Source organism: Gallinula chloropus (assembly GCF_964237585.1).
Source record: "Gallinula chloropus genome assembly, chromosome: 12".
In the NCBI taxonomy this organism is placed as follows: Eukaryota; Metazoa; Chordata; class Aves; order Gruiformes; family Rallidae; genus Gallinula; species Gallinula chloropus.
This window is the reverse complement of record NC_140097.1, coordinates 19,883,800-19,906,200: the sequence shown is the minus strand read 5'-3', so window position 1 is coordinate 19,906,200 and position 22,401 is coordinate 19,883,800. Positions and strand designations below refer to the sequence as shown.

General features: G+C 63.3%; 3 protein-coding genes across 4 annotated transcripts in view; 2 read left to right on the top strand and 1 right to left on the bottom strand.

The window, feature by feature from the left end:
• Positions 1-1,731, bottom strand: part of RBM6 (RNA binding motif protein 6) — a gene marked incomplete at its 5' end in the record, with an annotated part of 54,035 nt that extends 52,304 nt beyond the window's left edge. Inside the window, one exon of the mRNA XM_084269486.1 lies at positions 1,688-1,731. Coding sequence (XP_084125612.1) covers positions 1,688-1,731 — 44 coding nt within the window. The remainder of the gene's footprint in view (positions 1-1,687) is intronic.
• A 4,873-nt stretch (positions 1,732-6,604) lies between these two features.
• On the top strand, positions 6,605-11,627 carry MON1A (MON1 homolog A, secretory trafficking associated). 2 transcript variants are annotated; one of them, XM_084269738.1, is made up of 6 exons: positions 6,605-6,760; positions 7,727-7,868; positions 8,165-8,632; positions 8,832-9,597; positions 9,709-9,856; positions 10,314-11,627. In XM_084269738.1, the coding sequence occupies exons 2-6, from the start codon at positions 7,742-7,744 to the stop codon at positions 10,452-10,454; spliced, it is 1,650 nt and encodes a 549-aa protein (XP_084125864.1). In that variant the 5' UTR covers positions 6,605-6,760; positions 7,727-7,741; the 3' UTR covers positions 10,455-11,627. The 2 variants fall into 2 exon arrangements, with proteins under 2 accessions (XP_084125864.1, XP_084125865.1); XM_084269739.1 differs by lacking the exon at positions 6,605-6,760 and adding an exon at positions 7,339-7,399.
• A 2,009-nt stretch (positions 11,628-13,636) lies between these two features.
• On the top strand, positions 13,637-21,042 carry MST1R (macrophage stimulating 1 receptor; the record flags this gene model as incomplete). Its single annotated transcript, XM_084269737.1, has 20 exons — positions 13,637-14,851; positions 16,041-16,229; positions 16,311-16,436; positions 16,513-16,683; positions 16,839-17,008; positions 17,100-17,283; positions 17,375-17,520; positions 17,626-17,787; positions 17,927-18,020; positions 18,124-18,351; positions 18,436-18,582; positions 18,661-18,820; positions 18,904-18,996; positions 19,075-19,284; positions 19,365-19,445; positions 19,529-19,710; positions 19,785-19,894; positions 19,986-20,151; positions 20,226-20,362; positions 20,446-21,042. 20 exons carry the CDS (start codon positions 13,637-13,639, stop codon positions 20,714-20,716), a joined length of 4,242 nt encoding a protein of 1,413 aa, XP_084125863.1. The 3' UTR covers positions 20,717-21,042.
• Positions 21,043-22,401: the final 1,359 nt, after the last annotated feature.

The following is a 22,401-nucleotide window of genomic DNA, read 5'->3' as shown; positions in this document are numbered from 1 at the left end:
TTGGTTTGGCCTTGGGCTGTTTGGGGTTTTTTTTGAGATGGTGCTACCTGAGGGTTTTTTTCATCTAAAAGCAAGGCCCAGTACATTTAAAAAAAAACCCCAAGAATAATAAAATATCAACACATTTTGAAATAACACCAAATGCCACCCAAATCAGCAGACATTTCCTCAGCAAGCTGTGTTCTTTTTGAAGGTTCACTACAGCATCACTCGCCAGCAGAATGCAAGGTGAGGTTTGCACAGCGAACCAATCGAGATACAGATGCCCTTACACCCCCCTGTTCCACCACTGCATACAACAGCAATTAAAACTTGGTTCAAGGGTAGAATTTCCCACCCAACAGAGTAAAGAACGATGCTAATTAAACCCACTTAAAAATCAGAACAGCACCACCAACACCGTTGTAAGACACGGTCATGCTCTTATCAATACCATTTAGACATGTTCAGGAAGAAACTGGGTTTTGCCACTCAAATGTCACCAGTTTTCTCAACACATTGCAGCTGGACAATCATTGGAAGTACTCTTATTGCAGAAACCTAGAGTATGCCATGAGTAAGTACCTTTATTATGCTGATATTCAATTAACTGAGGTGGACACATGAGTAAAGCACAGAAGACTTACACACAACAGAGGAAAACCCTGGCTCTTGGTGCCTCCCCTGGTTTTTAATACCCAGAGCCCTGTTACAAACACAGGGCCTAGCCCCAACCAGGGGAATAGAAACTAAGAAAAATATTGTGCTGCACAGTTCCAGTCATGTACAAATCTTTAAAACAATTCCAGTGACATCTGAAAACACTTTTTGAAGGGGCATGCCCAAGGACATGGGGATATATGGTCTACTCAGCTTCATGGAGAAGACTCAACTCTCAAGGTTTCCATAAAATCCAGTGTGCAATGAAAGCAACAGTACTTCTGAAGTTAAGGCAAGCACCATGGTTGAAGGGAATCAACATCACACTCTTAGGCACTTCTCTTCCAGGTCTTAACAGCACATGGCATAAAAAAATCCATACGGAATATCATCACCTTAGCTTAAAAGAGTTAAACTTCTAAATATCACTAGGAAAGGTGGTATGGAGAATCACAGAACACTCTGGGTTGGAAGGAACCTCAAAGATCATCTAGTTCCAACCCCCCTGCCATGGGCAGAGACACCCTCACTAGACCAGGCTGCTCATAGCCCCATCCAACCTGGTCTTGAACACCTCCAGGGATGGGGCTTCCACAGGCCCCTGCTCCAGGGCCTCACCACCCACAGAGTAAAGAATTTCTTTCTAAAGTCTAATCTAACCCTGTCCTCTTCCAGCTTGAAGCCATCATCCCTTGCCCTATCCCTGAACTCCCTGGTGAACAGTTCTTCTCCCACTTTCCTGTAGGACCCCTTTAATTGGTAGGCTGCAATTAGGTCACCCTTGAGCCTTCTCTTCTCCAGACTGAACCAGCCCAACTCTCAGCCTGTCTTCACAGCAGAAGGAACAGAAATAAGGAAGAGAAAGTCACACTGTCGCTTAACTGGCCCACTCTTTGGCAGCCATACCTAGCTCCACCAGGAGCTCAGAACTTTCATGAAAATAGTCTGTCTAGGGGAGGATGTGCAGAAATACTGACAAACAAAAAGCTCCTGTGGCTTATCACATTTAAGAACGCTGCTGAAACAGACCATACACTCAGATACTTACCGAAAAGACCCCATTCTGTTGCCTTGTCGATGGTCTCCCCACATTTTGATCGTGGCTGGTAGGTTTCCAGAAGTGGTTAACTCAGAGAACACCAAGACAGAACAACCTGTTAAACAAACACACCGTGACAATGAGCTGCAAGGGAAAGAACAGGCAGCGCGTAAGAAGAACGCTGCTGGCTGCAAGGGGCCTGTGGAACATCTGATCAGGGTCCAGGAATGAATCTAATTGTTGGGTTTCTCCATGTCCAAATTTGCAAACAACGAACAACTTCGGAAATCAAACTGTTGATATGGGTGGGCAAACAATCTGATGGCTGCTTTGATTAACATCAAGCTTCCCAACATACTGTGCTGTCTGACACTGCTCGGAGCGCAGCGAGAAACGTGCGAACGCCGCCATCCACAAACACCCAGGACCGTTGCCCAACAACAGGCTGCAATTAATGTTTAATCCAAACTATTTCTGCCAAAAAGCTCTTTGCTGTTCAAGGAAACGATCGCTACTATTGGCCTATTATGGTTACTCTGTCCTCCAAAGTAGGTGGATAACAGAGTCTGCTTTGCCAGTGGATGATTGCAGGCGCTGGTCTCCAGCGCTGCCCTCATCCAGCTTGAGCGCCGCAATGAACCACTCTCCTCGACTGAGATCCAAAATTCCACCCACTCCCTCCCACCTGTGGGGAAGGTGAAAACTTCCTGGTGATGGCCAAAGATGGGACTTGAAATGGGAAGTAGGACTTGATGATCTTTATGGATCCCTTCCAACTCTGGATATTCTATGATTCTAAGGACTCCCCTCTTCCCCAAAGAGCCAAGGTTGCAGCAGAGCTGAGCGAAATGAGATCGGCAGCAACTTGACAGTCTCAGCAGCGCTCCAGGAGAGCTGCTGTGTCACCAGACCACAGGTGAGAGACCTAGGGCTCACATGCTGCAACAAAGCAGCTCCAAAGCAGGACTAAACTGACTGCAGTGGCTGGGAGGACAGAAGACAGTCACCAGCAGGCCTGGCTGGAGCAGCTAATCTCAAGGAAAAGCACACAAGATCCTGTTTCGCTTCACTTCCAAAGGTCAGCGCTGCCATATGGGCAGCAGGTTGACAGAGCAGGTTGTGCAAGACTTTACACCAAGGAGCAATTCTGGGTGCTGCTCCCAGCAGCCATCTGCACCACAGAGCTCCAGGGAGCTGCCCTGCCAAGGAGGAGCACCCGCTCCTCCCAGGGTCCATCTCCAGCTTGAGAACCCTCACGTGGGAGCTGGGGACGGCAGGGCCTGACAGTACACAAGGGCGTGGAGGCTGATGAAGACAACTCAAGCCCAAGAGCAGGTGTCTCAACACAACAAGCATTCCCCTGCTCCCAAGGGAACTGACACCACATCCCCCACAGAAAGGGCAGGTGAATGGAGATGGTTATGGCAGTCACCATTATGAACAGCTGTCATCAGCCAGTCCATTGATCTACCATCTTTTGCAGCCTGCAGACATCTGCAGACCTCGTGTTTCTTGTTCTTCCCCTTTTTGGGCTTCCTCCTCCACCCCAGTTCTCATTAATCCAACATGCTTACTGATGCTTAAAAAGAAAATAAATCCTTTGCCAGCTAAACTCTTTGGACATAACACTGACATTATCAGACAGGGAGAAAAACCACCATCACACGGGGAGAAAAACCCACCATCAGACTGGTATCAGGCCTGGCATGCATCTGCTGAGCCACACAGCAGCACAAGGTCATGGTTCAGTAACAGGCAGCAGCACCGGCTCCGACTGTCCCTTGCTCAGCCTGACACGATTCGCTCTCTCTGCTCTGCCTCCGGCAGCATGCAGTGTGTGACCAGTGCCAGCTCCTGCTTTTCTGGGTCTGCACCACAGACAGCCCTCCCAAAAGCTGTATTTTACCCAGATTAATTCAGTGATACTGTTTCACTACACAACCTCCCAAAACTGCAGGACAAGGACCAAATCTTCTTGTGTCTCAGACCTCCTGAAGGTACACCCTGCTACAACTGCTCCGCAGCTGTGAGGAGACACCAGCGGGATTTACCCTTCAGGCACAGCCAGCTCAGCTCCCACCTCAGCTCAGGACACAGACATGGCCTGGGGCCACGGCCAGGCAGCATGAAGTACAGCACCAATCCACCCTGGGGTGCTAGGAATCCACCCTGGGGTGCCCATTAGCTTTGCCATAGTGAGTGATGAGTTTTGCCATAGTTCAGGCAGGACCTGAACTCTGCAGCTGAAGGAAATGCCAGCGAGGATGTTACTCACAGGGGCCGGCTTTAGAGTTCCCCTCAGACAACAATAACCTGTCCTGATCACACTGAATATTCAGGAGGGCTGATAAGTGTCCTGAAAGTAACCTCCTCCCCTCAGCTGGCTTTTTCCTGGTGGCAAAGCCTTGGCTCCAGTGAAGATGAGATCTCAAATCAGAGGAAGCTCTTTTGTGGTCTGAGTCCCTTCAACACCCGGTGGCTCCCCAGACCTCCCAGCAAACAGGAAAGGCTGATGGAGCTCCCGATGCTCCCTCAACCCAAGGACACCCTTAGGACCGTGCTCCTGCCCTCTCCAGTGCACCCCTAAACAGCCCAGCGTCCCAGGCATGCCCCCTGCTCCACTCTTCAGATGCACACACCAAGCCTGAGGGCAGGCTTTTGAGGACTCTCTTAATTCAATTCACATTGTACATTAATGGCACTGCCCATCAGAAGCACACAAGCCAGACTGAGAACCCAGCCTTCTTAAGGAGTAATTAAAGACTTCTGGCAAGGGGCAGCACAAGGAATGCCAGCACAGTCCCTGAGCATCTCCTCACTGACTGACACCCACCTTTGCACCTTGTTTTCCAAATCGGGGTGGGGAAGGAGAAATTGGCAACAGATCAGACAAGGTGAAGTTTCAGAGATGCTATACTCCAATATTCACAACTCCTCTCCAAACAGATTTTTCCAAGGCTGCCAGGCTTAGCATTTATAGACTCTGAGGAAATCAAAGGCAAAACTACACATGAGACTATGCTAAAAGAACAGAGGAAGTAATTTGCTGCCCAACAACTTTCTGTGCCCAGTAAAGTTTTTGTAAGGCTGAGGAAAGGAAAAAGCCTCTGTGAAACTTGGGTGCTACAAAAGAAAACGTTTCCCCCAGCTACAGAAACTGCAAGTAACCAGGAAAGCTTGTTATTTCCAATGGTAGAGTTTGAAGATCTCTAATCCAGAGGTGAAGGAATACAAGATTCACATCACTGAAGTTTGAAAGGGAAGGGAGAGAGAACCATCTCAGCTCTTCCAGGGGTCAGGCTAGAGGTTTTCCTTTAAGAAGAAAAAAAAGGCATATGTGCTTTACAGTTGTATGATGCTTTTAAAAACATGTATTAGAAAACAGGAGGTGAATGCCTAAATGCATCTTCCCCCATCACTCTCCTGACTTTGCCTGTCCCAAAGGACTTTGAGAGCACACACCCAACTCAGGAGTGTCAGAATGATTTCCACACCACCAGTGTCCTCTTGCTGGGATAGAAAAGCATTACCAAAATTAACCCTGCACACCACAAACAGCAAGCTCCTGTGCTGCCAATTGTTTTACAGACCCCCAAAGCACAAGAGGCCCAGTTATTACTTGCAGTAGCTCAGTGCCACCCCCACTTCACCAGCCTCTAGAGTTGGACCACACTCCAACTCCACCTCAGACTCTACACGCAGTCCCAACTCCCACTCAGTCCTTACTACCAGCTGACACAGCCTGGCCCACACACCTACCTCTGCACCCCCACAGGACCCCAGCTGCTTCTCACCCATCCCTCCTAAGGAAACAGACCCTCAGTGACACTCTTCCCAGAGAGGCAGGCAGCACAGGGTGAAAGAAGCCTCACAAGCCTTTGACTAGGGCCTCAGGATAACAGAGAGGTACCCAGAGACACCACAGCCAGGACACAGAGATACCCAGAGATGCCACAGCACCGACAAGGCCACAGCCGTGCGGGTTCCCTGGTAGTACTCCCATACCGAGCCCGGGCTGCCCGAGCCCCAGACCCCGGTCCCACCAGGGCACGGGGCTCTGAGGAGCCACGGCAGCCCCCACCTAGGGCTGTTCCCCGCACTCCTGCTGGGCCCCGCCGGGGGAACCCCGGTCCCCTCCCCCGAGCAGAGGCCCCCAGCCCCGCGCACTCCTCTAGCCGGACACCCCCCGTCCCGGGGGTCCCTCAGGACACCACCGCCCCGCTCCCCCCTGGCGATAGGGGAGACACCCCCCGTGTCCCCAGGGGGCCCCCGGAAACACAGCCCCCTGCCCGGGAGGCCCCGCCTCCCCCCCGCACCCTGACGGACACCCCGCTCCGCTCCCGTGCGCCAGCGGACCCGCCCCGGCGGCCCCAGGCCAGACCCCGCGCCCGAGCGCCTCTCACCCAAATCCTGCGAGCCCCGCCCCGCCCCGCCCCGCCCCGCCACACCGGGCGGCCTCACCGCCACTGACGAGGCCACGGCCGAGCCCGCGGACCGGGGCCGCCCCTTACCTCCGCCGCCACCGCTCCCGCCGCGCCAGGCCCAGCGCCACCACGGCGTGAAGCCGGAAGTTCCGCTCGGCTTCGCACCCCTCCGCCCCGCGCGGGGCACGCCGGGAAGCGAAGTCCCACCCGCCGCGCCGCACTACCTCTCCCGCCGTGCCCCGCGCTGGCGGAGCCGCGAGCGGACTACGCTTCCCGGCGTGCCCCGCGCGGGCGGCGGCGGTGCCCCGGGAGTTGTAGTCGCGAAGGGGCGGGGCGGCGGCGGCTGGGAGCGGCGGCTGCCTACAGCTCCCATGGTGCCGCGGGGCCGGCGCCCCGACCTTGGGGCGGCGAGGCCGGGCCCGGCCAGGCCGGCGGTGGGAGGCGGTTCCCGCCGGGGCGGGGTGCCGCGATGCCGGGGGTGCCGCCGAGGTCAGAGCCGGGGGTAGGGCGGGAGGCGCCCGCCCGCCGCCGGCGTCGTCGTCGTCGTCTCTCCCGCCCCGCCTAGGCCGTGCCGGGGGTTGCCAGGCGGCCCCCGCGGCAGCTGCGCCCGCCGCGCTGCCCGCCCGGGCCTCTGGCGCCGACGGGAGGAGCCGCGAAGGTCGGTTCCCCGCGCGTCGTCCTCCGGGGTCGCGGGGGGTCCCGGGCCCGGCGCTTCCCCGGGGGGGGGGGGTCGGTGCTCCGGTAGCGTTCACGCCCCCCCCCGGGCGGGGGAGGGGCCCGCAGCGCAGCGCGGGGTCCCGCGGGGAGCGTCGCCCCCGGGGCAGCGGGAAGGGCAGGCGAGGACGGGCCCTGATGCGCAGCCCGGCACCGGCTGGGGATGCCCGGGGGGCTCTTGGGGTGGGGGTCCCCAGCCGGTGCTGGGCCTGGGCGGCGGGAGGTGGCGCGGGGCGAAGCCGGGGCTCTACCAGCTTCCCCAGCAGCCGGTTTCGGAAGCTGCGGGGGGGGGGGTCCGGCACCGAAGCGGCCCAGGGGCCCGGGCCGGCCTTCCTGTGCTTCCTTTAGCACCCGCGTTCGGTTTTGAGCCGGGGCCCCGTGGAGCAGGGAGGGGAGCACGGCCGGAGGCACGGCCCGGGGCAGGGACTCCAGAGGGCACCTCGCTTGCGGTGGCCCCGGGAGGAGCGTCAGCAGCCCGGTTCCATCTCGGCTGCCTAACCCGGGTCGAGGAGAGCCATAAAACCCGCCCTGTGCAAACATGAGGCCTCCGGGATTGTCGGTGTGCGGGACTGAGCCCGTCCAGGTCAGGCTCCCTTCCCCCTTCGCTGCCGGGACGCAGCCCTGGGAGGCTGAGCAGCTCTCTCAGTGCTCAGGGGAATCGGGGCCAAGCCTGGATGAAAGGTGCCAGCGCTGGGGGGGGGGGGGGGGCTGGAAGGAGCTGGGGCCACGGGAGGGAGGAAATCCTGCTGGATTAGAGAGGCTTTCCTGACGTCTCACCGGGGCTTGGTGCTGCCTGCTGAGCCAGCAGGATTGGGCCCAGGATGCTGGCACAGCCCTGCTCAAGAGCAGAGATTTCGGAGCCGTTTGGCAGATGAGAGAATGGAGGGGTGACACTGTGGGTTGCACGCAGGTCCTGCCCTGAGGAATGGCTGCGGATGTCCACAAGAAGAAAGGCTGGGAAGTGCCCAACGGGTCCCTGGCACCAGGAGATGGGCAGCACACCGAGCGGTCCGAGAGCCCCACGCCAGGGCTGGCGCAGGGGACGGAGCCAGGTATGGGGCACAGCTCACCAGGGGTTAAGTCGGGGGCAGGGGGGTGAAGCAGCTCCTCCATAAGTAGTCTGGGCCCTCCACAGTCCCCCCCAGCAGGGTCTGGGGGAGATGGGCCTGCTGGAGACTCCCCACCAGCTTCACTCACACCCCTGGGTGCTCACAGGATGAGGAGAGGGGATTGGGGAGAGGAGGGTGGGTCTTTCCCTGCACCTCCCTGTCCCTTTTGCACCCTCTGTCAGCCCTCTGCGGGGACAGGTGAACGGACAGACAGGCAGACAGAGGCCCGTTATTCCCAGGGGCGGGCCAGGAGGGAGCCATGTTCGTGCACACCCGCTCCTACGAGGACTTGACAAGCCCCGAGGACGGGGCAGCCGCGGCTCGGAGCCCGGAGGAGAGGCGGGGGGAGCCAGCCGAGCCGACCAGCATGGAGCAGATCAGCAAGGACTTCAGCGAGCTGAGCACGCAGCTCACGGGCATGGCCCTCGACCTGGAGGAGGAGATGAGGCAGAGCAAGGAGGGGAAGCTGGAGCCGTCCCCGCAGACCACCCGCCGTGACTCCCTGCTGTCTGGCAAGGAGGAGGAGGACGTGACCATGGACGCCTGGCGCATGCACCGGAAGCACGTCTTCGTGCTGAGCGAGGCGGGCAAGCCCGTATACTCCCGCTACGGCTCTGAGGAGGCCCTCTCCAGCACCATGGGCGTCATGATGGCCCTGGTGTCCTTCCTGGAGGCTGAGAAAAATGCCATCCGGTCCATCCACGCAGGTACCGCCCTGGGAGGGAGTGGGGGGTGAGGCAGCAGGGTGTCACTGCCTGCCTGGCCATGCCCCTGCTGTGGGGACAGGTTTGCTGTCCCCAGAGGCAGATTTGTGGCGGGTGGGGGGAGAGGCTGTGGCCTGGCTCCCCCTCACAGCCCCAGGGAGCCAGGCTTACAGGTCTGACCCTGGCACTTCCCCCTACACAGATGGCTACAAGGTGGTCTTCGTGCGGAGGAGCCCACTGGTGCTGGTGGCAGTGGCGCGTACCCGGCAGTCAGAGCAGGAGATCGCCCACGAGCTGCTCTACATCTACTACCAGATCCTGAGCCTGCTCACTTGGACCCAGCTCAACCACATCTTCCAGCAGAAGCAGAACTACGACCTGCGCAGGCTCCTGGCCGGCTCCGAGCGCATCACCGACAACCTGCTGGACCTCATGGCCCACGACCCCAGCTTCCTGATGGGTGCCGTGCGCTGCCTGCCCCTGGCCGCCAGCGTCCGGGACGCTGTCAGTACCAGCCTGCAGCAGGCCAAGGCCAAGAGCCTGGTCTTCTCCATCCTCCTGTCAGGGAACCAGCTGGTGTCTCTTGTGAGGAAGAAGGATCAGTTCCTCCACCCTATTGACCTCCATCTGCTCTTCAACCTCATCAGTTCTTCTTCCTCCTTCCGGGAGGGGGAAGCGTGGACTCCCATTTGCCTCCCCAAGTTTAACTCCAGCGGCTTCTTCCATGCCCACATCTCCTACCTGGAGCAGGAGATGGACCTGTGCCTCCTGCTGGTCTCCACTGACCGTGAGGACTTCTTCACCGTCTCCGACTGTAAGCGGCGCTTCCAGGAGCGCCTGCGGCGGCGGGGGGTGCACCACGCTCTGCAGGAGGCCCTGCGCACCCCCTTCTACAGCGTGGCCCAGGTGGGCATCCCTGACCTCCGGCACTTCATCTACAAGTCCAAGAGCTCTGGGCTCTTCACCAGGTGAGGCCCCCAGGGCACCGTTGGGCCAAGGCCACGGCGTGGGGCATGGGGCAAGCCTTCTCCACAAATCCCCTTCTCCGTGGGGGCTAACGGGGTGCTGTGTTCCCGCAGCCCCAAGATTGAGGCACCCTACGTTCGGGAGGAGGAGAAGGAGAGGCTCTTGGGGCTCTACCAGTACCTCCACAGCCGGGCTCACAACTCTTCACGGCCCCTGAAGAACATCTACTTCATGGGTCCCCGTGAGAACCTCCTGGCTTGGGTAAGGGCTGTCCTCAGGGTTCGGCTGAGCCTGTCTTCCCTGGTCCTGCACGGCAGAGTAAGGGTGCAGTGGTCTGACAGCACCAGTGCTGTGAGCCCCCAGGGTGGTCCCCAGCCTGTGCATGGTCCTTTTAGGGGCCAGACCCCTGCCATGCCTCTCTCCCTGTGCCAGAGAGGGATGGGCAGGGATAGGAGTGGGGGCTGGCAGCTGCTAGTGGCTGTGCCATGTGCTGTTGTGAGTTCCCCAGCGCTGCAGAGAAAACCCCACGCTGGGGGCAAACCCTCGGGTTCAGTCCCCCCATTTCTGAGCAAACCGGGTGCCAGGGATTTGTGGTACCCCGCTGCCCCTTCCCTGCAGTCTGGAGGGTGTCTGGGGGGGGGGAGGGGGCAGACATGCCAGGCCAGCCCCAGGTGGGGCATGGATGTGTCCCCAGCACATACCCTGTTTCTTCGCCCAGGTAACCAGCGCCTTCGAGCTCTACATATGCTACAGTCCCCTGGGGACCAAGGCCGGCGCCATTAGTGCCGTCAACAAGCTGATGAAGTGGATCCGCAAGGAGGAAGACCGACTCTTCATCCTCACACCCCAGACATACTGACAGGCATCACCCAGGGCATGGTGCCAGCCAGGGACCCCTAGTTACTCTGGGGAGCCCGTCCCCTGGGAAAGCCCGGGCCATAGGTCCAGGAGAGAGGGCATGGTGGGACCCTAGAGCGCAGGGGAACCCACCCAGGGGACCGTCCAACCTGGGTGTTACAGATGGGTGTAGAGCCACCTGGGGAAGGGGTGAGCAGGACTTTCTCTCATCTGCAGACAGTGCCCCCCAGTTTTGGCAGGGGGGCTGCCTTTTGTCTGTGGCCCTCAGCTCCATCCCTTATTGTGGGGCTGCTGGTACCCTGGGTTGCTGGAGGGGAGCTGAGCTCCTGGGTCCTGCTGCCCATGCCTGGCACCCTCCTTTCTCTGCCATCCCGTGGCTGTGCCAAGGGTGGAGGGCTCCAGGTGGAGATTTGGCAGCACTCAGGGGACCCCTATGCTGCTGTGCCTGCACATACCACCCAGGTGGGTTGGCTAGGGCACACACTGCTCCTCTTCCTGCCCAGGGGGTGCTGGACCCCCTGCGTGCCGGGCAGCCCCCAGCAGTCCCAGAGCCCTGCCCCAGCAGGTTTGCCCCCTCGGTGTCTGTGTGAGCACGGACCCTTCCCGCTGAGGCTGTGAGAAGGATGTTCCTGGGGTGCTGGTAGGTGGGGTGGGGGGCCAGGCTGGGTCCTGCCCACCTCTCTCCAGAGACACAGCAGCCCCAGAGGGCCTCGGGGTGCCAGGGTGCCTGTGGGGTGCTTCTGGGCTTGTGGTGCTGGCTCCTGGGCAATGGACCCCAAAGGGGCAGCCCAGACCCCCTGGAGCCCTTGCTGGCATGGGGCCCTGGTGCCCCCACCTCCAAGGAGGGACTTTCCCTTGTTGTGGGGGTACCTGTCCCCTCAAACCCAGCCCCTTGAGCCAGCTACACCGAGCTCACCAGCCATCCCCAGGCACTGGAGCAGGGCTGAGCACCCAGCGTGCTGGGCACGGCACGACCCCAGGGCCGTGTTTTGGGGCTGTCTGGTGGGTGCTGGGACAGGTGTTGAGGGAGGGGCAGAGCCACCGCGGTGGCACCGAGACACCGAGGGAGCCGTGAAGGAGCCGGCAGGGCGAGCGCAGGGACTCTGCTCCCGTGTTTATGCTCCTGCCAGCGTGTAATTGCTTGTCTTTGCTCATAAACATTATCTGGACCCCGGGTGAAGTCTCATCGTGTTCGTGGGTGTCCTGTTAGGGGGGTGCACGTGGCCGAGCCGGGGCAAGTTTGGTCTGACTTTGGGTATGGTGCCGGGGGGGCGGTGGGAGGCGGTGGGGCTGTGCTGGCAGCCCGAGGTGCCAGCCGGAGGGAGGGTGGGAGTGCCGAAAACCCCGGGCTGAGCTGGCTGGGGCCAGCTCATGTCGAAACCGAGCGAGAGCCGTGCGGCCGGAGGAAGGAGCTGTTGGGTAAGGCGTGGGGCCAATGTAACCGCCGGGCCTTGCACAACGTGGGGCGGCAGCCTGGGGGGGCTGCGGCCGGCCAGGTGAGGAGGGCAGGGGAGCCTGTTTTTGGAGAGTTTGGCCCCTCCCGGGACCAAAGTCCCCACAGCAGCGTGAGGCAGCGCCCTGCTCCGATGGAAGGAAAGGCCGGATGTGTGGCTGGGACACGCTGCCCGAGGGCAATGGGGCGCTTGGAAGGTAAATCTCTGCGATACGCCGGCGTGAAAAGCATCTCCCTGCATCCCTGGGAGCCGCAGCCATCCCGGCAGTGCTGGCACCTCCTGCCACTGTGGGCAGCCCTCGACGGGGCATAAAGGGGAGCACGGAGCGGGTACATCTGAAACCAGACCCAGGGTTCTCCTGGCAGAGCTGCAGCTGCCCCAGCCCTGCTCTTGCCTCCCAGCAGAGCCCACCACCCAGACCCAGCTGTGAGGCCGCCCTGCCAGCCCGTGAGTGAGTCGCAGCCAGAGTGGGCAGCGCTGGGGAAGCGGCGATTTCGTGTGTCCCCGTGTCCACAGCTCCTGCCGCCGGTCTCAGCGGGGCTGGGGGGTGCCAACGGGCCCGGCCCCCGCACGCGCTCCAGGATGCCGGCAGACACCTCCCAGCCCTGGGGACCCTCCGATGGTCGCTTGGTCGGGGACTCCGGGTGCCGTGCCAGCCTTGAGGTCCGTGTCCTACCCGGCCGTCCCGGCTCCCACCCGCGTCCCTCCGGGGCACCGTGATGAGACAAGCTTGTCCCCTCGGGCTGCCCGGCATCCCCCCGCCGCGCCCCCCTCCTCCTTCCCCCTCGCCCGGACTCTCTGCCCTCCCCCCAAACAGCCCCGTTCCCCCGGGCTGCGTGTGCCGGTGCCGGCCCTCGGGGAACCCCGCGCAGCCGGGGGGCAGGGCCCGCCCCGGCCCGCCCCGGCCCGCCTCGCCTGCTCCGGCACGGCCCCGCTCCGCCCCGGCCCAGCACAGCCCCGCTCCGCTCCGCCCCGGCCCGGCACGGCCCGGCAGCGGCCGCCGCCCCGCAGCGCCAGGTGAGCGCCCGGCCCGTACGGCCCGGCTCGGGACCGGCCCGGACACACCGCGACGGGACGGGGCGGCACCGGGGAGCGGCGAGCGGGGGGGGAACGACGGACTCGACGGGAACCCCGGCTGGGGACCGCTCCCCGCCCCGGCGAGCTGCTGGCGGGGCGGGGGGGTGGCCGCGGGGGTACGTCGGGGTCCCTGTCCTGGGCGGGGGGGAGTGGGCTGGCAGGGAGCTTGTCCCGGTGCCGCGAGGATCCCCTGTCCCCAGTGCTGTCTCGGGGGACTGGCGGGGGTCCCATCCCCGGCCCGGCCCCAGGGGCCCTGGGGTTGCTTGTCCCCCGCGGGCTGGCACGGTCCCTTTCCCGGCGGGGGTTTCGGCGGGGTGGTGCGGGGCAGGGATGCTGCCGGGGGTCAGGCGAGGGGCAGCTGGCAGGATTTGTGCTCCCACTGCAGGCAGCTTGGCTTCACAGCGTTTGGGAGGAGGTTTGGTATGGCCGATCCTTCCCGGGCAGCACCCACCGTCACCCGGCCCCATGGGACCCCAGCTCCCGTACCCCATGCAGAGCTGTGGAAGCACCCCAGGGACCTCTCCTAACCTCAGAGGGTAAAGTTCCTTCTCCTCTCTTTTGGCAGATGCGATGGTGACCTGTCCTCCACGTGTCACGAGCCCGCTCGGCGCCGAGCGCTGCAGATAACCCCATGCCGGTGGCACGGCACAGCATGGGGCTGCCGTGCCACGTGTGCCTCTTGCTGGCACTCACCCTGGCCCCGCTGGGCACCGGCGCCTGGCAGTGCCCCCGCATCCCTTACAGCTCCACCAGGAACTTCTCTGTGCCCTACGTGCTGCCCAGCCTTGACGCCGGCAGCCCTGTGCAGAACGTCGCCGTCTTCACCGACGCCGACAGTCCGGTCGCCGTCTTCGTGGCGGTCCGCAACCGCATTCTGCTGGCCAGCCCCGAGCTGCGCCTCCTCTCCGTCCTTGTTACTGGCCCGGTGAGCAGCGCCAAGTGCGAGATCTGCCGCCTGTGCCTGGTTGACACCGATGGCCCCGACGACAGGGACAACATCCTGCTGGAGCTGGACCCGCTGGAACCGTGGCTGTACAGCTGCGGCACGGCGCAGCATGGGCTGTGCTACAAGCACCAGCTGGAGGTCCAGAATGGCAGCGTGGCCATCACAGCCACACACTGCCTGTACTCAGCCAAAGGGAACACACCTGAATTCTGCCCCGACTGTGTGGCCAGCCCCCTGGGAACTAGTGTCACCGTGGTGGCCACCTACTATGCCTCTACCTTCTACCTCGGCTCCACCATCAACAGCAGCGTGGCGGCGCAGTACAGCCCGCAGTCGGTGTCCATCCGCAGGATTAAGGGCAGCTTGGATGGCTTTTCGGACAACTTCCCTTCACTGACGGTGCTGCCACAATACCGAGACAACTACACCATCCACTACGTGCACTCCTTCCAAGATGGGGACCACGTGTACTTCCTGACAGTGCAGCCAGAGCGGCCGGGCTCATCAGTGTACCACACACGCCTGGCACGGCTCAGCACCCATGATAACAACCTCCTCCGCTACCGCGAACTCGTCCTCGATTGCCGCTTCGAGTCGAAGCGGCGGCGGCGGCGCGGCACTGAGGATGGTGAGCGGGACATCGCCTACAACGTGCTGCAGGCTGCCCACACCGCCCGCCCTGGCGCCCGCCTCGCCCGCGACCTTGGCATCAGCACGTCCGACATGGTGCTCTTCGGGGCCTTTGCTGAGAGCCAGCCGGAGAGCCGGGTGCCGCAGGAGTACTCGGCCATCTGCGCCTTCCCCCTCCACCTCCTCAACCAGGCCATGGAGGAGGGCATGGACAAGTGCTGCGGCATCGGGCCCCAGCCACTGCTGCGGGGCCTCAGCTTCTTCCAGCCGGTGGAGTACTGCCCGCACAACGTGAGTCCTCCGCTCCGCGTCCATCCCGGGGGGAGCTGGGGGTCAACTGGGACGCGGGGAGGCAGATCTGGGGTGCCAGGAAGTGCTGGTAAATGAGGGTGATCCGGGGAGCGGGTTGGGCGCCGGGTGAGGAGTGTCGCCCAGGTGTGAGTCAGCCCTGCCAGCCGCTTATCGCGGGGGCCGTGGCGTTTCCCTGGTGCTGGCCGTGCTGGGGAGGCTTGGTGCTGGCAGGGAGCCCAGGGCGCTCCCCTCCGCTGGTGCTCCTATGCTCGCCTGAGCTGCATGCCACAGACGCATGTCCCAGCACATGGGCACACCATGCTGTGCTGACAGTCCCTCTCCTGTGTGCCTGTCCTGGGGACCACCAACCCTGGCCCCCCTGTTACCGGTCCCGGCTCTGGGCTGGTGATGGACACCGGTGTGCAGAGGAATCCGGTGCTCCCTCTGGGTCAGGGTGTGCGGGGTGCCCGACTGCTCCTGCCCCACCCGCCCACCCCAGCCCGGGGCCACCGCCTTCCCTCTGCAAACAACCCACAGGCGGAAGCGCAATTATTCACCAGCGTTTCACGGCTGCTGCAGCCATGGGGCGGGAACACCGTGTCCCAGGGACAAGCTCTGGCACAGCCGGGATGCGGACGGGTACAGGCAGGGGCCCTGGCAGGGTCCCTCTGCAGTCAGAGTCCTGGCAAACACCCGTGACACAAGTTTTGGTGTTCTCAGCCAGGCGCGAGGCGCAGCCACATCCCCTCTTCTTCCCACGCACGGAGCAGACAGCTCACTGCTGCTGACTCACGTCACTGACAGGGCGAGCCAGGAGTGCACCTCCAGCCCCAAGGGTCGGTGGGGGGCCAGTGGGGACCCCCCCCTGGTGCCTGGCTTCCCTCATGAAGAGGGTTGAACCTCAGCCCCCCCGTTGAGCCCCGGGGATGGGGAGGGCTGGCTTTGGGGTGTTCGCCCCGCAGTGCCAGCACCGATAACCACATCCAGCTGGGGCAGGAGGGGAGGGCGGGATCTGACGCCGTGCGGGGGCTGCGGATGTGTTTTTCCCAAAAAAAATTCCACAGCCCAGAGGGGAGCGTGGTTAATGGCGTGCTCCCTGAAATGCCTCCCAGCTGGAGCTGGTGCCCACCTGTGAGGGTGCAGGGGGTCAGCATGCCAGCGCTGGCCTCACGGTACCCATTGGCTGCAGGTGAACCTCTCGGCACCGGTGACCAACACCAGCTGCTGGAACAAGCCCACTCTGGTCCCTGCCACCTCCCATAAGGTGGACCTGTTCAACGGGCACCTGGCCAGTGTCCTCCTCACCTCCATCTTCGTCACCACCATGGGGGATGTCACCGTGGCACACCTCGGCACAGAGCAGGGACGCATCTTCCAGGTGGGATGGGAGGTCTGGGTGGGGTGGGGGATCCTGGCAGGGTGGGGGATGCACTCAGTCCCCCACTCTGCCTCGCTGCAGATAGTGCTCCAGCGCTCTAGCTCCTACCTCCTCACCTTGGCCAACTTCTCCCTGGGGGAGCCGGGGCCGGTGCGGGGTGCCATGGGGCTGCAGAACCACTCACTCTTCTTCACCGCCGGCACCAAGGTGAGTGGGGGTTGCGGGGGTTGTGGGGTGGGTGCTGAGCCCCACGCGCCCACTTGCCTCCCCTCTCCCTCCTCAGGTGTGGCGCCTGAACGTCACCGGCCCCGGCTGCCGCCACTTCTCCACGTGCCAGCGCTGCCTGCGAGCCGAGCGCTTCATGGGCTGCGGCTGGTGCGGGGACGGGTGCACACGCCGCCACGAGTGCGCAGGCTCCTGGGTCCAGGACAGCTGCCCACCCGTCCTCACCGATGTAGGTCTGCGCCGCCCCCCCTGTGCCCCACATCTCTCGGTGGGCACACGTGGTGGGGCCTTCGCTCCATCTGGTGTCGTTCCCCCTTTCCCCCCGGGGGAAGGACCCGTGACTGTCACCGGGGCTTAGGGGTGACACGACTGCCTCTCCCACAGTTCCACCCCCGGAGTGCCCCGCTGCAGGGCCGGACACGGGTGACGCTCTGCGGCATGACCTTCTGGTCCCGCCCAGACTCCAACCCCCAGCGCAGCCTCTCAGGTGCCTACCAGGTGACAGTGGGGCGGCGAGGCTGCACCGTGCTGCCCGAGGAGAGCAGGAGCCACAGGTGTGTGGCAGTGCAGCGTGGGGATGGCAGCGGAGGGGGGTCCAGGGCTGCTGCCCCAGCACAGGGCTGACCCCCCATCACCGCCCCACAGACCCCTGCCCATCTCCCGCCTCAAGGACTTTGTGGATGTGCTGGTGTGTGAGCTGGAACCAGAAGGCCCAACAGCAGCGGAGGGCCCGGCTGACGTGGTGCTCACCGTGGAAGAACCCGATGGACATGGACCCTCCGGCTTCTGCATCCGTGGCTCAGCCACACTCGCCGGCTTTGTCTTTGTGGTACGGCCCTGTGCTGGCAGTCACCCCTCACAGGGGTTGGGAGGGTGTCTTTGGCTCACTCACCCACCCCGCCAACCCTGTCTCTGCCCAGAACCCCCGTGTCAGAGCTCTGCAGCCCCTATTTGGTCCCCGGGGTGGTGGCACCCACCTCTCCCTACAAGGCATCCACCTCTCAGCGGGGAGCAGCTGGCGGGTGACGGTCAACGGCTCCGAGTGCCCCCTGACTAAGCAGCCCAGGTACATCCCTGTCCTGCCCTGCCAGGCACAGCAGGGTCCCTAGCATGGGCACAGGGACCCCCTGCGCTCCTGCTGTCCCCCCTAGCCACGCTGCCCTGTCCCCAGGCAGGGCGATCATGTGGTTCAGTGCACGGCTCCTGCTGCCAGCGGCCTGTATGCAGCCACGGTTATCCTGTGGATCGATGGGAATGAGTTCCCAGCCCCAGAGCGCTTCCAGTACCGCCCCAACCCCATCGTCTCAGCCATCACCCCCAGCTGCAGCTATGAGTGAGTCTGTGAGCTTCTGCCCTGGGGGGGACAGCCCTGCCCGGTGCTGGGTGATGTGCCGGGCACCACATGCACCCTGGGGACCATCTACACCCTGGGGACCACGTGCACCCTGAGGCCCTGACCCTGCCCACCACAGGGGCTCCATGCTCACCATCACCGGCACCCACCTGGACTCGGTGTATTGCGCCAAGATCCGATTTGAAGCCAGCGGCATGAGGACCGAAGCCACGGTAAGTGCCATGGCAGGGAGCCATCAGTCCCCGGCCCTGCCATGCCCACCCCAATCCCATGGGCACTGTGCCACGCCGGTGCCCAGCATCCTACTGCCCACAGGAGTGTGAGCGCCCGCAGGTGCCGGGGCAGCTGCTGTGCCGCAGCCCGGCCTTCCCCTTCGAGAACAACTTGGAGACGGCGCTGGGGAACCTGAGCGTGCTCCTGGACGGCGCCGCCGGCCGCTGGTTCTTCCGCCTCCGCTACTACCCCCAGCCCAAGGTCTTCCCCTTGGAGCAGGAGGACAGCCGCCTCCGCCTCAAGCCCGGTGACAACGAGATCGAGGTGCACGTACGTGGGGCAGCAGGGTGAGCAGGGGCAGGGGGGGGGGCCCGCTCCTGGGACCACCAGACTCAGGGTGCTGTGTCCTGGCAGCAACTGGGCCTGGATGCTGTGTCTGGCTGCATGAACATCACCATGATGGTGGGGGGCCGGGACTGCCACCCCAACGTGCTTAAGAATGAGGTGACGTGCCGTGTGCCGCGCGAGGTGTCCCTCCCCCCGGACGGGGCCACCGTGGAGGTAAGACAGCACCCTGGCATGGGTTAACCCCCTGCAGTGTCCCCCAACCCCCTCCCTACTGAGCCCCTGCTGCCCCAGGTCTGCGTGAACGGCGCCTGCGAGGCGCTGGGCTGGGTGCTGCCCCCCACTGCCTCGCTGGACCTGGCCACCAGCCTGGCCCTGGGCATCAGCATCACCTTCCTGGTCTGCTGCATCCTGGCGGCCACACTGCTCCGCTGGCACTGGAGGAAGAGGCGAGGTGAGTGCCATGCTCGCTGGGCACCCCGATACCCCCCAGTCCCTCTCTGTGCTGCCCCCCACCAACCCCACTGCTGCCCACAGGGACGGAGACCCTGGAGCTGCTGGTGCAGCCCAACCGCAGCAACCCCCCCATCACCACCCAGCGCCCCGGAGTTGACTACAGGGAGGTGCTGGGTAAGCAGGCGTCACCGGTGGGTGGTGGGGTGCCGGGTGCCTGCCCAGCCCTTGCCCTGACTCTGCCTGTCCCGGCAGTGCTGCCTGCAGCAGGCAACCCCAGCCCGATGGGGCCCCGGTCACGGTTCGCCGGTGCCAGCACAGCAAGCGGTGGGTCCCCCGTGCCCTTGCTCAGGACCACGTCCAGCTGCTTGGAGGACCTGCGGCCAGAGCTGCTGGAGGAGGTGAAGGACATCCTCATCCCTGAGGAGCGGCTCGTCATCCACCGGCACCAGGTCATCGGCAAAGGTGACGCCGTGCCCCAATTTGGCTGCAGCGTCGCCCGCTCGCCACATCTGGTACTGGCTTCATGTCTCCTGTCCCCGCAGGGCACTTTGGCAGCGTCTACCATGGCACCTACACGGACCCGCTGCTGGGGGACCTCCACTGTGCCATCAAGTCCCTGCACCGTGAGTAGTGCTCACTCCCATGGCACACCCTTGCGGCACGGTCCCATGGCACATGGAGTGCCTCACAGCTTGGCTCTTGGCAGGCATCACGGACGTGGAGGAGGTGGAGGAGTTCCTGCGTGAGGGCATCCTCATGAAGAGCTTCCACCACCCCCAGGTGCTCTCGCTGCTGGGGGTCTGCCTGCCCCGCCACGGGCTGCCCCTCGTCGTCCTGCCCTACATGCGCCACGGGGACCTGCGCCACTTCATCCGCGCCCAGGAGCGGGTACGGGGGGGGCACCCGGGGAGGGCGAGTGGTGGGGTGCTGAGCTCACCCCACTTACCACTGCCTCCCTGCAGAGCCCCACGGTGAAGGAGCTCATTGGCTTCGGGCTCCAGGTGGCCCTGGGCATGGAGTACCTGGCCCAGAAGAAGTTTGTGCATCGGGACCTGGCTGCCAGGAACTGCATGTGAGTGTGGCTCTGCCTGCTGGACCCCCTATGGGGGGTGGGCCCAGGGGTGCTGCTTGGTGGTCCCCACACCCAAACTGGCATCCCGCAGGCTGGATGAGACGCTGACAGTGAAGGTGGCCGACTTTGGGCTGGCGCGGGATGTGTTCGACAAGGAGTACTACAGCATCCGGCAGCACCGCCACGCCAAGCTGCCCGTCAAGTGGATGGCGCTGGAGAGCCTCCAGACCCAAAAGTTCACCACCAAGTCAGACGTGGTAGGCACGACACCCATCCCCATCCCCCATCCCCACCCCACCCCCCCCCTCCATGGCAGCTCTCTGCTCGGCAGTGGTCCTTCGGGGTGCTCATGTGGGAGCTGCTGACACGGGGGGCATCGCCGTACCCCGGGGTGGACCCCTACGACATGGCAAGCTACCTGCTGCGGGGGAGACGCCTGCCACAGCCCCAACACTGCCCTGATACCCTGTGAGTGGGACTGGGGGTGGGCAGGGTGGTGAGGGAGGGGGGTCCCAGGGGTGACACCGGTGCTGACGGGGCTGTCTGGGCAGGTACGGGGTGATGCTGAGCTGCTGGGCACCGGTGCCCGAGGAGCGCCCGTCCTTCTCGGGGCTGGTGGGGGAGCTGCAGCGTGTCCTGGCCGAGCTGGAGGGAGAGTACTACGTCAACCTGGCCATCACCTACGTCAACCTGGATCACGGCCCACCCTACCCCCCTGCCTGCCCGGAACAGCTAACCGATGGTGAGGATGAGGATGACAAGGAGGAGGAAGAAGAGGAGGAGGAGGAGGAAGAAGAGAAGGAGAGCACAGCTGTGTGCTGATGGGGTGCTTGGTTCCGTAGGGGGTCCTGGACCCCCATACACTGTGCTCCCCCTAGGAGGGACATGGGGTGCTCTGGGGCACCCTCCCTGTGGGATGGGTGCTGTGGGCTGCTGCCCCACGGCTCACACCCCAGGCTCGGTCCCAGGCCACAGGCTCCCATGGGGCTCAGTCCTGCCCTGGGTGGGTAGCGGGCGGGCTCAGCCCTACACCGGTGAGGCTGTGTCGTGGGGGCTGGGGCACAGCCTGGCCCCCGAGGGGCCCCGGGGGGTCGCCAGCCCTCGGCTGCTCCATCACCCATTAAACCTGAGGATATTTTTCTATCTTTTCCCGGGCTGTCTTTGGGCAGGGGATGGAGTGGGCCTGCTCCCGGGTGGCAGCACCCCTGACCCCCTGCCTGGAGTGGGGGGTGAAGGGGTGGGGGGGCACTCCCCGCCCGGGCTCCGGCCCCCGGGGCACGCACGGTTCCCAGGCCAGCCACGGGAGGGCACCGGCACACCGGTGCTGCCGGGCACCGGGCACCCTGCCCTGGGGCTGCCGCCCCGTGTGTCCCGCGCCTGCCACGGCCCCTCTGCTCGGGGTGGGGGGGGACACCCACCCAGGGGTCCGATCCCAGCACCGAGCAGCAGGATTTTCCCTAACAATTCCTGCTCCCGGAGTCCCCACTGATGACCCTGAGCGATGGTGGGTGCCGAGCCACAGCCATGGCCTCTGCACCCTGGCTGGGGGCTGTGCTGGGGAGGGGGCACCCACGGCCCTTGCCTCTCTCCTCACCTCTAACCAGCATGGCCGGCATGGCTGTGGGGTGCGAGACACCCTGGGGAGCTCCAGGCACTTGGGTGTGGGGTGACAGTGCCCCTGGGATCCTGCTGCCCCAGGGGGTGGGTCACAGTGCCCCTGGGATCATGGCAGAATGGGTGCCCGGGCACGGGATCAGGGTGCCAGTGGGGTCACGATGCTCCTGGGATGATGGGTGCCCAGGATATGGTGGCACCCAGCCCGCAGTGCCCCCACCACTGCCCACCCCAGTAGCCTGCACAGCTCTTAGCTGGGGATGCTGGCCTGAGCTTGAGGTTGCTGCATGGTGATCCAGTGTTGTTACCAGCCTCACCTAATTATACCCTAATGTACGGGGGGTCAGCGCAGCTTGTGCCCTGGGGGTGCCCGGGGGTGGCACTGAGGCTGCCCAGGACAGTGGCTGAGCCCCCCACTAATGCTTGCTGCCACAGGACCCAGCTTTCTCCACTCCTTTTGCATTGTTGGTGGCAGATGCCACATCTGTGAGGAGCTGGTCTTGATGAGGCAGCCCCCTCTGCCCCCCAATTTTGAGGCAAATATCCCCTAGAACAAGACACCGGGGAAGAGGAGAAGCCTGGGGGTGGGCATCACTCACCTGGGTGCCCATCCAGAGCTCAGGGGGGTGCTGAGGGCTGGGTTTGGGGATGGGTTCATGAGCAGAGGGTGCTCAAGGCAAGCTCAGGACAGGCAGGGGATGTGGCTGGAGGCGGCTCCGCTCCCCGCGCCAGGGCCAGCACCGCGGGTCCTGCGGCCGGCGACGGCTTTAAATAAAACCTCCTCGGCTGCTCATTAAGCGGCAGCGGCGCCCAGAGCCTCGTCAGCTCCCATCAGCCAAGCTGTCCGTCTCCGCCGGCGCCTCGCACCTGCACGGCTCCTCCGCCATTCGTGG

Coding starts and splice junctions, on each gene's coding strand:
- MON1A (XM_084269738.1), top strand. CDS start 7,742: ATGGCTGCGGATGTCCACAAGAAGAAAGGCTGGGAAGTGCCCAACGGG. Junction 7,869..8,164: donor GGCGCAGGGGACGGAGCCAG/GTATGGGGCACA, acceptor CGTTATTCCCAG/GGGCGGGCCAGGAGGGAGCC. Junction 8,633..8,831: donor CATCCGGTCCATCCACGCAG/GTACCGCCCTGG, acceptor CCCCCTACACAG/ATGGCTACAAGGTGGTCTTC.